This window comes from Natator depressus, chromosome 16 (assembly GCF_965152275.1).
Source record: "Natator depressus isolate rNatDep1 chromosome 16, rNatDep2.hap1, whole genome shotgun sequence".
Lineage (NCBI taxonomy): Eukaryota > Metazoa > Chordata > Testudines > Cheloniidae > Natator > Natator depressus.
In genome coordinates, this window is record NC_134249.1 from 8,297,404 (window position 1) to 8,314,672 (window position 17,269).

General features: G+C 46.3%; 1 protein-coding gene across 11 annotated transcripts in view; it reads left to right on the plus strand.

The window, feature by feature from the left end:
- CACNA1B (calcium voltage-gated channel subunit alpha1 B) overlaps window positions 1-17,269 on the plus strand; it is a 474,760-nt gene that overhangs the window by 314,788 nt on the left and 142,703 nt on the right. For all 11 annotated transcript variants that reach the window (XM_074973540.1, XM_074973544.1, XM_074973546.1 and 8 more), the window contains 2 exons: window positions 7,896-8,013; window positions 15,629-15,696. In XM_074973540.1, the coding sequence (XP_074829641.1) occupies window positions 7,896-8,013; window positions 15,629-15,696 (186 nt within the window). The remainder of the gene's footprint in view (window positions 1-7,895; window positions 8,014-15,628; window positions 15,697-17,269) is intronic.

The window sequence follows — 17,269 nt, forward strand, 5'->3', positions numbered from 1 at the left end:
TCGTCCACTGTCACCCCTAGGTCCTTTTCCGCAGAACTGCTGCCTAGCCATTCGGTCCCTAGTCTGTAGCGGTGCATTGGATTCTTCCATCCTAAGTGCAGGACCCTGCACTTATCCTTATTGAACCTCATCAGATTTCTTTTGGCCCAATCCTCCAATTTGTCTAGGTCCTTCTGTATCCTATCCCTCCCCTCCAGCGTATCTACCACTCCTCCCAGTTTAGTATCATCTGCAAATTTGCTGAGAGTGCAATCCACACCATCCTCCAGATCATTTATGAAGATATTGAACAAAACCGGCCCCAGGACCGACCCCTGGGGCACTCCACTTGACACCGGCTGCCAACTAGACATGGAGCCATTTATCACTACCCGTTGAGCCCGACAATCTAGCCAGCTTTCTACCCACCTTATAGTGCATTCATCTAGCCCATACTTCCTTAACTTGCTGACAAGAATACTGTGGGAGACAGTGTCAAAAGCTTTGCTAAAGTCAAGAAACAATACATCCACTGCTTTCCCTTCATCCACAGAACCAGTAATCTCATCATAAAAGGCGATTAGATTAGTCAGGCATGACCTTCCCTTGCTGAATCCATGCTGACTGTTCCTGATCACTTTCCTCTCATGTAAGTGCTTCAGGATTGATTCTTTGAGGACCTGCTCCATGATTTTTCCAGGGACTGAGGTGAGGCTGACTGGCCTGTAGTTCCCACGATCCTCCTTCTTCCCTTTTTTAAAGATTGGCACTACATTAGCCTTTTTCCAGTCATCCGGGACTTCCCCCGTTCGCCACGAGTTTTCAAAGATAATGGCCAAGGGCTCTGCAATCACAGCCGCCAATTCCTTCAGCACTCTCGGATGTAACTCGTCCGGCCCCATGGACTTGTGCACGTCCAGCTTTTCTAAATAGTCCCTAACCACCTCTATCTCCACAGAGGGCTGGCCATCTCTTCCCCATTCTGTGATGCCCAGCGCAGCAGTCTGGGAGCTGACCTTGTTAGTGAAAACAGAGGCAAAAAAAGCATTGAGTACATTAGCTTTTTCCACATCCTCTGTCACTAGGTTGCCTCCCTCATTCAGTAAGGGGCCCACACTTTCCTTGGCTTTCTTCTTGTTGCCAACATACCTGAAGAAACCCTTCTTGTTACTCTTGACATCTCTTGCTAGCTGCAGCTCCAGGTGCGATTTGGCCCTCCTGATATCTTTCCTACATGCCCGAGCAATATTTTTATACTCTTCCCTGGTCATATGTCCAACCTTCCACTTCTTGTAAGCTTCTTTTTTATGTTTAAGATCCGCTAGGATTTCACCATTAAGCCAAGCTGGTCGCTTGCCATGTTTACTATTCTTTCGACTCATCGGGATGGTTTGTCCCTGTAACCTCAACAGGGATTCCTTGAAATACAGCCAGCTCTCCTGGACTCCCTTCCCCTTCATGATAGTCCCCCAGGGGATCCTACCCATCCGTTCCCTGAGGGAGTCGAAGTCTTCTTTCCTGAAGTTCAGGGTCCGTATCCTGCTGCTTACCTTTCTTCCCTGCGTCAGGATCCTGAACTCAACCAACTCATGGTCACTGCCTCCCAGATTCCCATCCACTTTTGCTTCTCCCACTAATTCTACCCGGTTTGTGAGCAGCAGGTCAAGAAAAGCGCCCCCCCTAGTTGGCTCCCCTAGCACTTGCGCCAGAAAATTGTCCCCTACGCTTTCCAAAAACTTCCTGGATTGTCTATGCACCGCTGTATTGCTCTCCCAGCAGATATCAGGAAAATTAAAGTCACCCATGAGAATCATGGCTTCCTAAGTCACATGATATTTCTGCTTCCTGACTGGATGATTCCAAAAGCCACAAATACCTTTCCAGTCGGGTTAGCAATCCTCCAGGATTGCCCTAGAGCCTCCAATTGTCATGTGATGAAACCTCCAGGAATATGTCCAACCAAAACTGGCAACCCTGCTTTCCAGTTGACCCCGAACACTTCCATCCTGATTTTTCATGCATATGCCGGGTTCCCCAGCTTCTTCTCTTTCCATGAAAATTCTTGTGAACCAAATTCACTCACATGAATGGTTCTGGAAAGCAAACAAAAGGCGATGCAAATTCATGGGAATTATTTGAACAAGTGTTTTTGAATCCTGTTTTGTAGAACTCATCCAGCACTAGTGCTGAGAGACCAATGGCCAGAGCCAAATACTCAAGTTACTCTGGTATAAATCCAGAGTAAATCCATTTACTGGGGTTACTTCAGATTTACACTGATGTAACTGAGACCAGAATCCCTGTCCCTAAGTGGTCAATAGGATGTACACATTGCACTATACTTCCTTGTCTGCCATAAGAATCATCATCATACCTCAGAGCCTTTCCCGAGATCAGGAGCTGGTGGGCAGTCTCTGAAATTCGAAATTCTCTCTAGTATATGGTTCACATGTGGGTCATGATTGCTAACAATACATCATGTTTTATTTTCTTACTAAATACAGACCACTGAAACGTTCTATTTGTGGGTTGGAGTACTGAATTCCAAAAACCATTTCCTAATGCCCTAGGAAGTACTATAATTAAAATCTTCCATACAGGGCAGGCAGAACACTAGGTGCACAAAGTTACTGAAAACACAAACAAAGTTGTTGAAAAAAGGGGATGGCAGAGGCTCGGAAGAGTGAAAGTTTTGGTGTGGAATAAGCACCTAGTAGTTGTGATGCATATCAAAGCCTGAGACCAATTCATTGATTGCTATTTGTTTAGATATTATTCATGTTCTATTTATTGTTATTGTGTCAGCATCCAAAGTCTACGATCAGGATCTGGGTCCCATTGTGTTGTGCCCTGTACAAGCACATAGGTAGTCACAGTCCCTCACCTATGAACCCAAGGTTCCTCCTCCTCCCCCCGATTATATTCTCCATTTAGATTCTGTGTTGGGTTTTGTGCTTCTCTGGCCTGGTGGTTGCTGTCTGCAACATTTGGCTGTCTGTGGCATCTTGTGGTCAAAGACGGCAGGAAGAAGCAGGAGCTGACCAGAACCCCGTGTAACCCATACACCTTCTGGGTCATAGAATCATAGAATCATAGAATATCAGGGTTGGAAGGGACCTCAGGAGGTCATCTAGTCCAACCCCCTGCTCAAAGCAGGACCAATCCCCAATTAAATCATCCCAGCCAGGGCTTTGTCAAGCCTGACCTTAAAAACTTCTAAGGAAGGAGATTCTACCACCTCCCTAGGTAACGCATTCCAGTGTTTCACCACCCTCCTAGTGAAAAAGTTTTTCCTAATATCCAACCTAAACCTCCCCCACTGCAACTTGAGACCATTACTCCTTGTCCTGTCATCTTCTACCACTGAGAATAGTCTAGAACCATCCTCTTTGGAACCACCTCTCAGGTAGTTGAAAGCAGCTATCAAATCCCCCCTCATTCTTCTCTTCTGCAGACTAAACAATCCCAGTTCCCTCAGCCTCTCCTCATAAGTCATGTGTTCCAGACCCCTAATCATTTTTGTTGCCCTTCGCTGGACTCTCTCCAATTTATCCACATCCTTCTTGTAGTGTGGGGCCCAAAACTGGACACACTACTCCAGATGAGGCCTCACCAATGTCGAATAGAGGGGAACGATCACGTCCCTCGATCTGCTCGCTATGCCCCTACTTATACATCCCAAAATGCCATTGGCCTTCTTGGCAACAAGGGCACACTGCTGACTCATATCCAGCTTCTCCTCCACTGTAACCCCTAGGTCCTTTTCCGCAGAACTGCTGCCTAGCCATTCGGTCCCTAGTCTGTAGCTGTGCATTGGGTTCTTCCGTCCTAAGTGCAGGACCCTGCATTTATCCTTATTGAACCTCATCAGGTTTCTTTTGGCCCAATCCTCCAATTTGTCCAGGTCCCTCTGTATCCTATCTCTGCCCTCCAGCGTATCTACCACTCATCCCAGTTTAGTATCATCCGCAAATTTGCTAAGAGTGCAATCCACACCATCCTCCAGATCATTTATGAAGATATTGAACAAAACCGGCCCCAGGACCGACCCCTGGGGCACTCCACTTGACACCGGCTGCCAACTAGACATGGAGCCATTGATCACTACCCGTTGAGCCCGACAATCTAGCCAACTTTCTACCCACCTTATAGTACATTCATCCAGCCCATACTTCTTTAACTTGCTGACAAGAATACTGTGGGAGACAGTGTCAAAAGCTTTGCTAAAGTCAAGAAACAATACATCCACTGCTTTCCCTTCATCCACAGAATCAGTAATCTCATCATAGAAGGCGATTAGATTAGTCAGGCATGACCTTCCCTTGGTGAATCCATGCTGACTGTTCCTGATCACTTTCCTCTCGTGTAAGTGCTTCAGGATTGATTCCTTGAGGACCTGCTCCATGATTTTTCCGGGGACTGAGGTGAGGCTGACTGGCCTGTAGTTCCCAGGATCCTCCTTCTTCCCTTTTTTAAAGATTGGCACTACATTAGCCTTTTTCCAGTCATCTGGGACTTCCCCCGTTCGCCACGAGTTTTCAAAGATAATGGCCAATGGCTCTGCAATCACATCCGCCAATTCCTTTAGCACTCTCGGATGCAACTTGTCCGGCCCCATGGACTTGTGCACGTCCAGCTTTTCTAAATAGTCCCTAACCACCTCTTTCTCCACAGAGGGCTGGCCATCTACTCCCCATGTTGCGATGCCCAGCGCAGCAGTCTGGGAGCTGTCCTTGTTAGTGAAGACAGAGGCAAAAAAAGCATTGAGCACATTAGCTTTTTCCACATCCTCTGTCACTAGGTTGCCTCCCTCATTCAGTAAGGGGCCCACACTTTCCTTGGCTTTCTTCTTGTTGCCAACATACCTGAAGAAACTCTTCTTGTTACTCTTGACATCTCTTGCTAGCTGCAGCTCCAGGTGCGATTTGGCCCTCCTGATTTCATTCCTACATGCCCGAGCAATATTTTTATACTCTTCCCTGGTCATATGTCCAACCTTCCACTTCTTGTAAGCTTCTTTTTTATGTTTAAGATCCGCTAGGATTTCACCATTAAGCCAAGCTGGTCGCCTGCCATATTTACTATTCTTTCGACTCATCGGGATGGTTTGTCCCTGTAACCTCAACAGGGATTCCTTGAAATACAGCCAGCTCTCCTGGACTCCTTTCCCCTTCATGTTAGTCCCCCAGGGGATGTTACCCATCTGCTCCCTGAGGGAGTCAAAGTCTGCTTTCCTGAAGTCCAGGGTCCGTATCCTGCTGTTTACCTTTCTTCCCTGTGTCAGGATCCTGAACTCGACCATCTCATGGTCACTGCCTCCCAGATTCCCATCCACTTTTGCTTCCCCCACTAATTCTTCCCTGTTTGTGAGCAGGAGGTCAAGAAAAGCTCCCCCCCTAGTTGGCTCGTCTAGCACTTGCACCAGGAAATTGTCCCCTACGCTTTCCAAAAACTTCCTGGATTGTCTATGCACCGCTGTATTGCTCTCCCAGCAAATATCAGGAAAATTAAAGTCACCCATGAGAACCAGGGCGTGCGATCTAGTAGCTTCTGCGAGTTGCCGGAAGAAAGCCTCATCCACCTCATCCCCCTGATCCGGTGGTCTATAGCAGACTCCCACCACTACATCACTCTTGTTGCTCACACTTCTAAACTTAATCCAGAGACACTCAGGTTTTTCTGCAGTTTCGTACCGCGTGTGGAGTGGTGTGGTGTGGTGTGGTGTTCTGTCCCATCTAGTGGCACTGAGACCACTTAAAAAGAGAGAGATAAAATGAGTCTGCTCTACAGCCTTAGCTAACAGCCAGTTGGTGTTTAGCTTACATGGTAGAGGCTCACGCACTAAGCTCCAGAGGTCCCCGGTTCGATCCCACCCGTCGACAGACCAGGGTCTGTTGTCATTGCACCTGCTGTTACTGACAAACCACAATGGTGGGGCTATCAAGTGTCCAGTGTCTCCTGTGACACTCATGTCTGCCTCAGCCCCATCACACCTTCGTGCAGCCCTGTAGGATCGAGTAGGGAGGTAATAGGGTTTCCCTAGCTGTTTCTCCTCCAGGTCACTAGGGCTGCTGTAAGGGTAAACTGTAGCTTAGCTGCCTCTTTCCCTCCACTCTGACTGTTCCCTGGCTGGAGCCAAGCTGCATGGAGCAGCCAGGAGGAGGAAGCAGCTGTGGCTGGTAGCCTGGTGCCGTGCTGCTGGCCAGGGAGAAGGGTGGGAAGAAGAGGGGAGATTGGGGCAGGCGAGTAGGAAGCAGGTTCCACAGTTGCTCCTTGAGGCTGCTGGATGGTGCTTGCTGAGCAAAAATCCAGATGGCCTCTCTGCCCACCCCTCTCGCTGCTCAGCCTGTTGGCACTCTGCCAGGGGAAAGCATGGAGCTGAGATGAGAGCAATGAAGCTGGCTGAAAAAGAAGGCGAGGGATTCACTGCTGGGCTCTGCCTCCCATCCATTGCCAACACACCCACTTCCTCTAGCTGCCCCCGGTACCTCCTCAGCATCCTCTCAGCTACCCCAACACCTGCCAGCTAGCTCCCCTCACCCCTCAGCTCCCCCACCTGTTCCCCAGCACCCACCAGATATTACTCAGGAATCTCCCAACTGTCCCATGGCACACTGCCCAGGTATCCCCTCCCTAGCACCCCCAAATTCAAACATCTTCCAGTTACCCCAGACACAACCCACAGCCAGGGTACCTCCTGCATCAGGAGACATCTGCTTCCATCTGCCTTTGCCCCATAGGCAGCCAATAGTGTTCCCCCCTGCCAGAGACAGGCTCTTCTCCTGCCCCCTGTGGGGTGAAGTCAGTGACTCTCTCCCATCCATGGGAAACATCACAGGTGGAGCTATGGCAACCTTGGCCCCATGCATGACTGGCTAATAGAAGGAGACCGAAAATTCCACTGGGCTGGCCTGGCCAGGGCATATGGGAGTAGAATAATAGAATATCAGGGTTGGAAGGGACCTCAGGAGGTCATCTAGTCCAACCCCCTGCTCAAAGCAGGACCAATCCTGAATTTTTGCCCCAGATCCCTAAATGGCTCCCTCAGGGCTTGAACTCACAACCCTGGGTTTAGCAGGCCAATGCTCAAACCACTGAGCTACCACTTCTGCACGTGGGCAGTCTTCGCTCTGTCTCCTGCCGTCAACCTCACAGTGCCGGTGCTGCCAGGCAGCAGAAAACAGGCAGCCCCAGAGTCCGCTGAGGGAAGGCGTTTTGAGGCGGGAATAGGACTAAGGAGCAGCCATTAAGTGCTGCTACTGGTCTCCTGCTGCCAGTGGTCCCAGGTACTCCTCAGCCCTCGTGGCAGATCACAGCTGTCTCTGGTTACAGGGCCCTCTCATGGGTCCTTGGGTCCTAACGTTGGGTCCAAGGGCCTCCTCCCAGCCCAAGGTTTGGATCTGTGGATCCATGAATCCTGCCTCAAACCACCCCCAGCTGGCTGGAAGGAATTTTATGAAGTCTGGTAGATAATACCTATTTTCTCTGCTGGACCTCCCAATAATCACTATACCACTTTGGTTTTATCTAAACCAAAATAGTTTAAACGATGTATTTTAAGGAATGTAATTGACTGGAGTTCTCAGAAGGAATCTCTCCCTATCCTCTTAAGGGAGGCAGAAAAAAATGCAAGCGACTGCCAGTTTTAGGTAGATATGTATATGGTGTTGTAGCCATGTTGGTCGAGACAGGGTTGCAGTTTATCTGCAGAAGGGGCTTCTAGAAACTCTTATGGGCAAAAGAAAGCTAAATAGCCTGAAGGTGTTGGACAGGTTTCTGGCACACCCCGTTGCAGTGACCTTCTTATCAGTAGATTTCCCTTTGAGGGTCTGTGCCCATGGCTGTGTATAAATGATGCTTAAACACTCTAATTCTTTGCTCATCTCTCTCTCTCTCTCTCATATTTAACTACCCAGATACTGACTGGCGAAGACTGGAATGCAGTGATGTATCATGGGATAGTATCACAAGGTGGTGTCCACTCAGGAATGTTCTCTTCCATTTACTTCATCGTCCTGACTTTGTTTGGTAACTGTATCCTTGCACTTCAGTATGACTTGTCCATGGTATGACATGCCGTCTCTCACTGGCCAATCAGCATTCAGGATTCTCCAGGCTCCTGAAGTGCTGGAAGGCAATGTAGTGTAGTGGGTGAAGCCCAAGTCTGGGAGTCAGGACACTTTGGTGCTATGCTGACTCTGCCACTGGCTTACTGGGTGACCTTATGTAAGTCACTTAGGGCTTGCCTCTGCACAGACCTGCTCCAAACACTAAATTAGTTTTAATTCATACCTTTTAGTATTTCACTGCAAGTCTGTGTGTGGACACTTACTTCAAATTAAGATTGAATTTAGGCCAGGGAAAAAATAATTTAAGATAAATCCAAATAGAACCTATTAGCGTGAAGTGTGTCCACACACATACTTGCACTGAAATGAAATCCAATGTAGGCTAGGTCTACACTACAGCCTAAGCCGGCAAAACTTATGTCACGCAGGGGTGTGAATATTCCACCCTCTAAGTGACAGAAGTTACACCAGCATAAGCACTCGTGCACACAGCACTATGCCGGCGGGAGACTTTCTTGTGCTGACATAGCTTATGCCACTCGCATAAATCAGTAGGAGTTTTGCCTGAGTAAGGACTGCAGGATCTGGATTCAATAAAATGCACCATCATGCATGCCACAGCCTACTTCTCTAATAAACGGAGTATTTTAATTATTCAGTGTCAAATTATCTGATCATGTATTAATTTATTAGTATACATTGAAGCCTCCTACTTTTAGCAAATTCTAATCTCAAAAAAACTCCAGAAAATATTTATTAGGTCACCAAGTCACCACACTCATATCATATGGATTCGATTTCTCTTTAGACCTTGTGATTTGATACCGCTGTTATGTACTGTGATAAAGTAATTGCATACTTAGTAATAAATTACAGGGGTGAAAAATTGTTCACTAAAAGCAAGTTAGAAGTGTGCTTTGCAGCCCTGATTCAACAAACAACACATCTAGTTTATGCATATTGTACCATTCAGTGTGTAGAGCGTCTTCACCACACATGCTGCAGGTGTACCGGGACAGCTGCAGCGCTGTATGTATAGACATGGCCTTCGTTATTTATTTGGTGAATGTTTGAGTGTAAACTACCACCTTCGTGAAACGCTTCAGGGTCTTTGGATGAAAGATCCTATAGCAGGGCAAAGGAGCCTTCATGGGCTGATCAGAGTGCCTCTCAACCGCCTCCAACCTGAGAGAGCCTCTTTAGGCTTAGCGGCCTTTGCTCCAAGTCAAAAAAGGTGTTTGTTTGGGAATTTGTATTAAAAGGTGGGTGGCGGGATGGGTGTGGGGGTGGGGAATAGCTGTATTGAAACAGTCCATAGAGAATCATTTTGGGGGGAAAGGTGAGAAAACAAGATAAGTGCACATTTACAGCAGTGTACCAGCCTTTCATTTTGCACGTTTCTCCGTATTCAGTGTGAGGCAATACGATAAGGACCGGCAGATTAAATGGCATCTGAGTTGTACTTGTCACATTAGAGGCTGCCTTCGGAATTACCCAGCTCTAATTCAGACTGTCAGTGAGCAGCAGTATCTACTACATGGAGCCTGGCTCAGTCTTAGCACTAGGGTATCCATCTTATCCCTCTGGAAAGAGGAAGATTTCTGAAATTGGGACTGTAGGTCGGGGGCAGGGGAGGAAGGAAGAGCTGTGGATCCTTAGGATATGGCATCTGAAAATGAGATGAAAATATAATCACATTGAGAGAGAGAGAGAGAGACTGGGAGAAGCAGACTGGCTTTTAACCGTAAAGAGACTGAGATCTAATGCTTTTTAAAAGGATACGGATTCCATTCTTATCCCTTTCTTCCCCCCACCCTCGCTAATTCTCTGCTCCTATATACTGATGTCACTCCCCAGAATTCATTAGTTACACCAGCATAAAACTTGTGTAATGGAGCGGCGAATCAGAGCCATAGTGTAGTTTTCAGAGTATTGCTCAATTTGAGATCCACCAAGGGACAGATTCTCTTCCCTGCACCAGCCCCTTTTGGGCTAATCTGCCAGTGAAAGGCGGGAGGAACTCCCCCTGCATAGGAGCTGTGTGAGACGTGCATCTGGAGCCACTCCAATACCTGGAGCAGTCAAGAATTAGGGAGGCACAAAAGCCAGAGAGACTTTCTCCAAACTGTCCCAAAGCTGTTGTCCCAACCTGCTTAGGAAGAGCCCTGCCCTTTATGAAATGCTGTGAGGGACATATGGCAAGGGAGAAGAGGAAAGGGTTTCCCATTGGTTGATACACTGTTTCCTATACTGGTTTTATTTTCATTTCCATGTTACATGCCTTACAGGGCCAACATCATGTTTTTTGTACGCTCCAGCCATCCAACTGTCCTCTTTGTTAGGGATGCAAGGAGGGATTCTTCCCTGTATGTTTCCACCCATACTCCTCTTGATGTGTGCCTGAAACGTTGGCAAATCATCACACCTACCTGCCTTACTCTGCCAAGAACAGATGCCATAAAGGGACGCTTTGAAATCTCTTGCACTGTCACTTCTTTGTTGATTTCATTGAATCCATGAGCAGGTAAAGGGTTAGATTAAAATAATAGTCATTATCTCCAACTCTGGAACACGATTAGCAGCTCAACTAGCTTTATGGGCTGAGCATCCCTAACCAGGAGAATTTTGCACATAAAAGGGATCTCATGCTGTGGAACTAACCACTTTAAAGTTCCCTTTTAACTGGCAGACAGTTCCAGCTGAAGATTACACTTGGGGAGAACATTTTTAAAGACATTTTAATAGCCTGAGTCTTTCATTGTTTTAGAGACACAAGATGGGTGAGGTAGTATCTTTTATTGAACCAGCTTCTGTTGATGAAAGAGACAAAGCTTTTGAGCTACTCAGAGCTTTTCTTCAGGTCACTTTCATTATTCGTTCATTTTCATTATTGCCCATTTCGGTGCTCAGTAATGTGCCTCCGGGATTCTCACTCAGCTCATCCAGGAGAGAGCCACCAAAACTTTGCTTCTCATGTCTGTTGCCTGCAGTCTGAACTATGTGCAGACAGAGGAATCTTCAGGGCACTATATATATATACATAAAAGAAGATATGTCGAGAATGATTCTTTAATTCTCTGTGCATCCTGCAGGTGAAAATGAGTTCACCGCCATGGAGTTTTTGCATAAATGAAGTACACAGGTGGAGAACAAAGCCAACTGAAAAGTATTTGACATTAAGGAAATCACTATAACAGGGCTAATTCATCCCAGCGAAGTTCCTGGACCACGTTCGGATGTGAGATACTGTGCACTGTTGCAAATCTGGAAGAAGACTTCAAAAGTGGAGGTACTCCAGATTTACACCAGTGTAAGTGACATCAGAGTATGGCTTATTTTGTCTCTGTAGAAATATCTCTTCCTAAGTGTTTCAGACCAGTATAATTTGATAGAGTAAATTTGGGATTACTCTGCTCCCTAACCATGTGACTTTATCTCCAATTAACATTCATGAGAATCTGCACAGATTGGGAAGAACAGATGTGGGAAATGTTTTTTTGTTCTGGTTTTAAAGTGTCTCTTTTCCCCTTGATCACTCGGGGAATAGCAGCGGTAAGCCCCTGGTACTCCTGCTGATATTTCAAAAAGGATTTCAGTGAGGTCGCTGCCACCTCTGTCTTTCATTGAAATACATTTTTAATGCTTGTGGCATGCAGGGGGCATTCTTTTCATATATCAGGGAAAAGTGAACCGTAACTTTCAAATGGCTTATGTTGTGTCAGGTACAACATAAGCAGAAATGTCTGAAAATGAAATATCAGTGTAGTCTGCCAAAACCCAACCAACCCACCCTCCCTAATATTTTTTCTAGATGTTAACCATTTGGCGGTGCAAGTAGGTATAACCTGAAGTAATAGATTGGCATTAAGAAAAGGAAAATGATGGTCAGAAACAATATATCTGTTATCCTTTAGGGAACAATCCTGCAACAGTCAGATAGTGGATTAGATATGACAGATAATGTCTCTTCTATTTCTAATCCATCAGTTAAGGGGACACTCTTAATTACTTTTTAAACAATAATTTTACTATTTCGTTCCCGCCTCTGTCATTTGCAATACCCTCTTAGAAGCTTGAAAAGAACACGTCTTTCCCAACCTGGATTTTCCAGGAGGCAAACCCTAACGTACCGTCACCCTTTCCCATGGGCGTTTTCGTGGGAGTTGAAATGTACAGGGCTCTTCTCATTTTCCTTACTTGCTTCCCTGATGTCAGATCAGCTCCGGGAATGTGTGCTCCATCTGGGAGGCTGTGCAGGAGCAAAGCAACAGAAGACATTGCAGTCCCTCTGTAAGGAGTGGCTTTATTTTCAGGTTCTCAGCACCAGCACTTGATGAATTACTGCTTAGGAGAAGGAGGTTCCTCGCCTGCTTCATACATACATCCCTGCCCACCATGGTCCTTGATCCCATCACTCTGCACAGAGCTGGCCTAAGAATTTGCGGGGGGGAGTCAGTGAGGTGATTCTCCAGGAGACTTAACTGTTCCATTTTACATGAAAGTGTGCTGAGTGGGTGTATCCCTGGCCTCCTGCTTCAATAGTGCAGCCCCGGTGTTTGTATCAGTTTATGTTTTCAAGGATCTTTGCAAGGAAAAGGGCTAGAAACTGGCTTCAAAACCAAAACCAAAATGACCCCCAAACCCTGAGATCCTTGTTTCTATCTGTCTAGTTCCACAAAATCCTGGGGCTGGTTCTGTCTCAGTACGTTTAATGGGAGTGGTACTATTGGGATGGAGAAAAGAATCTGGCCTGATATAAGGTAAGGTCTTGTCTATATTCAGTCTTGCTCTGTACAGAAGTGCAACTTTGAATACAATTGAGACCTAGAGGGAGTGTCCTAAATGAAACTTCAAGGCCAAATCTATCCCTCAAAAGCAGCCTGTGATGGCCCTCTCTTTATACCTATGGAATGAGGACAATGCTGAATGAAGGCTGCTGAATTCAGCTAACCAGCGGATTGCGTTAACTTGTCCAGGAAGATACAATCTGAGCTGAATGCTGAAGTTGTGTGCAATGTTTGGTACAACCAGCGCTCCTGCCAAGGTCTTAATGTGACTCGCATGGTCCCAAAGCTCCCATTTTACCAGACTGCATCAGTTTGAAGGTGGATCAAAACTGCGCACCCCTTTAAAAGATATATTGGTGGGGGTTAACAACATTATGTGAGGCTTTTTCTGCCTATGTGTATGTAGGGGATAGGTGTAGGAAACCAGCTTCGTGATTGCCGTTTAACCCCATTGACTTTCTGGGTTGCTCAGAGGTGTTTTGAAAGCATTGGGAGCAGCTGAGAGAATTATAGAATATTAGGGTTGGAAAGGACCTCAGGAGGTCATCTAGTCCAACCCCTGCTCAAAGCAGGACCAGTCCCCAATTTTTTTTGCCCCAGATCCCTAAATGGTCCCCTCAAGGATTGAACTCACAACTCTGGGTTTAGCGAGCCAGTGCTCAAACCACTGAGCTATCCTTCCCCCACTTCCTACCACTGTCCCTTCATTGGGGTGGCTTGTCTCCCAGTGCCCCTTTGTGGATCTTGGGTAGTGCCCTGCCATGGACTCAGGCTCCTTTGGGCGGGGCAGTCGTAAGATTGTTGAGGCCAAACCCTACAATGTGTCTGTGCTTCGGTCACCCAGTTACCTCAGGTGCTGGAGGCTCCTAGTCTCCCTTGGCCAGGGAGACAGTACTTACTCCCTGATGGCTGCCTCAGCTGGTAGGCTAGTGACCCTTCCTCTCAGGTAGGGAGGCAGGTAGCTCTTGCCTCTTTGCCAGTCAGCCCTAAACTGAGCCAGGCTCTCTCCTTTCGTCCCCACTCCAGGCCTGGCATTGACTGCAAGTATAATGGGGCAGGGTTAGGTGGGCCCAAAGGCTCTCTTCATCCCTGCTGTACTGATGAGCAGTTTCTCTGCTTCATCACAGTGTCCCCCAGCATAACTTAGAAACGACTAAGCAGCCTGCTCTGAGCTAGACTGTTGGGAATGGTCCCCAAGGTACCACTCAGCTAGCTGAGTATTGCTGGAGCTCAGGGTGCTTGGAGCACATCCCTCATGTGCCCCGAAGCTGAGGGGTCTGGGACTGGGTGGTGTAGAGCCAACTACACCAGCTTTATGCCACCACAGATCCCCTGGACACTGGGGAGTCGCAGTTGCCCTTCTAGGACAACTGCCTGAGAAGTGCAAAGCACCCACATAGTTAAATGAGTTCTTAACCCAACGTTTCCCTAAATCCTGTCTTAGATTTAGCTGCCATGGAAGGGTCTGCTAACTATACTACACACCCTTCCTCCTTGCCATACTCCCCTTTATCTCCTCCACTCTTTTCTATCTCATTGCTTTCTCCTGTAAGTCATTTGTTCCCTACAGCAGGGCCTTGTGCATCTTTCCCAGCTCACAGACCATGCCAGCAGACACAGCCTAGTTGTTAATTACGTTCTGTCTGCCTACAATTTCTTCAGGCATTTCAGTTGTTTCTGGTATATTTTCAATTCCTGTCCTAAACTCTTGTGCAACAACTACTGTGTCAAACAACTACAGTGTTTTGCTCTAGTGGATGAAGCAACCCCTGTACACACACACACACACACACACACACATAGGCATGTACAGTAGTAAATTACTTTGGGATTCTTTAGAGGAAGAAGACTATGCACATGCAAGATCATCTTCATTATCATGTTAGGATCCCATTCAGCAGATCCATCAATACTTCAGACAGCCATCACGGGACATCTAGAGCTGAACACTGTGTTGTCATATATCTGATATGTTCACAGCAGCATGGCATTCTTTCTGAGATGTGATTTTGGATTTGAGGACGTGTTTTGTTTTTGTGCGTTTGCGGAATATGCCCCTCCTTTTCTGTATGTACGATCTTATTTGTAATTTATCCTTCACTGTATTGCAAACCAATACCAAAAATGGTCACAATAAAAAAATATGAAGGAACAAGGAGGAGCTGAAATCATAAGCAAAAATGAAAGTGTTCCTCCTAATAATAATTGAAAGAATAACAACAGAGAGGACATATAGTAGGTACCAGTGATAAAGGAAGCAATAATCTCATTGCCATAAGGACTTTATTGTGATAAATTGTATTTTCTTTTAGCTCGTATGTAATATTGCAGTGAGATAAATTTAACTTGAGAAGGCATTTTCCTTTTTAATGGCAACCACTGTATAGTAGAGATGGAAGAATGGTCTCAGAGCAAACCGTTTTTCAGCTAATGGTTGATATTTAAGTAAGGGGAGAACGAAGAAGGCCAAAAAGTAGGTGTGTGTGTTTGGGCCACCGTGGAGGAGTGGAGAAGCTGGAGGGGAAGAATGGATGAAACTGTGATATCTCCTATGCTGTGGAATAGTCTCCCCGTGCAAGTGATGAAGTTGGGTAATTTATACCTGGACTGACAAAGCACTGGAGAATATTCAGTAGGATGCAATCCTGTGTTGGCAGGAGGGGAACTAGATTTTTCCTTTTCCCATGTCTGTAATACTCTGTTCGTTGCAGGCGGTGGTGGTGGGGAAATATAGGTGGAAGATTATGTAACTCATCACTGTGTGAAGATTTTTCCTTAGCTGCTGCCTAAAAGACACACTCCTGAATGTCTTCTTGGCTATTGCTGTCGACAATCTTGCGAATGCACAAGAGTTAACCAAGGTATGTATGAAATATCTGGCTCTTCAACCCGTACTTGTTCCGGAGGTCCTGTGGTATGTGATCTCCATTCTGCAAATGTGACTAATGAATTCTTATTGCATTCTCCCCTTATGACCCTAGAATTCTGTATACGCCACTGGTGATGGATCTAAATGACTTGTCCTACTCCAGCCAACCTCTGGTGGCCTTGAGATTTCTCTACAAGTGTCATGCTCCTGTGGCACCTTTATTTACCCATTTCCATTGCTGTAGCCCTTATTTAGGGAGTTGATTTTGAAACATACATTCCTTTTTGCTTAGTAACGAAGACCTGTGCATGTGCATCTTTGTACCTCTGAGCCCTCCTTAGTCTTTAGATTCCCTTTTATTATTATTATTATTTTATTTTATAGAGTGGGTAGTGAGCACTTTTCCTTGCTATCACACAAAAGTGAAGAAGGACGTCTGGTATTAGCTAGTTTCAGGGGCAGCGGTGAACCAGTTGAAGGTTTTTAGCTGACTCAACAGAATATTTTGAAGTTCTCGCCTGAGGAAATAGAGTGATTCATGTCCTATTGCCTAGTTTGGTGTTTCGTGCTAATACTTCTTCCCTTGCCGAATTTCAGTGCAAATCAGAGAATTAAAATCCTCCAGTCAGGTCTGTGGAAAGCCACTTGCAAAAGGCCTTTACAGAGTTTCAGTCAAGATATTTAAACCTGCCTGCCCCTTGGCAGAGGCAAGAGAAATTTGACACACAGGCCAGAGCACTGGCAGAATGCCAGGACCTGGCAAGAGCTTAAAATGAAGCTGAGGTTAGCTTTACTTTAATACTTTGTTTTACATTGGAACATCCCTTATGGGAAAATATATATACTCCAGGATTGTGCTGGAAAGGTCCAAAATGCTACAGCTGACCATAGTGTTACTGTTCTGCTTTGGATCATTACTGCAGAATCCTTTTTTGATCTCTCTGGTTTTATTTACACATTTCTAACTCATTCTCATTGGTGAATAAAATTAACACAAGGCCTGTTGTAATGCTGCTCCCACTGCTACAATGGTGTGTGTCCTGCTAATTAACAAGGAGAAATGCGTTTGTCCAGCACCTAGCGCAACAGGATCCTGGTCCATGACGGGGGCTCCTAGGCACTAAGATAACACAAGAATAAATAATAATATCCCTTGGGGCAGTTATATTTCACAGACTTTTACGGGTTATTCCTTTTGTAGTAAAAAGGATCACTAATCCTTGTGCTTGTTGCACCAGCTAGTGAGAGAGCTTTCCTTGGTAGAGCTGTGACAGTGCTTGCCAGTCAGTGGCATGCGGTGACATTTTCAGTCAGGCATGCAGTGGTACGTTGGCACGCGAGAGGGTGTCCTCTGTGTGGTGTGACCTTGCACACACAGTCATGCTCTGCGGAGGATTCCATTTTGTTCTACAAAATGGCGTCCTCCACACAAGTCCAGGGCCGGACAGAATTGTCCTGCAGGCACAGCCAGACTGAAGCATTCAATGCATGCCTTGGAGACACCGACGGCACGCCACTGTTGCCCGTAGTTCAGAGATACCGTACGTCCCTAATAGTTCTTGCGG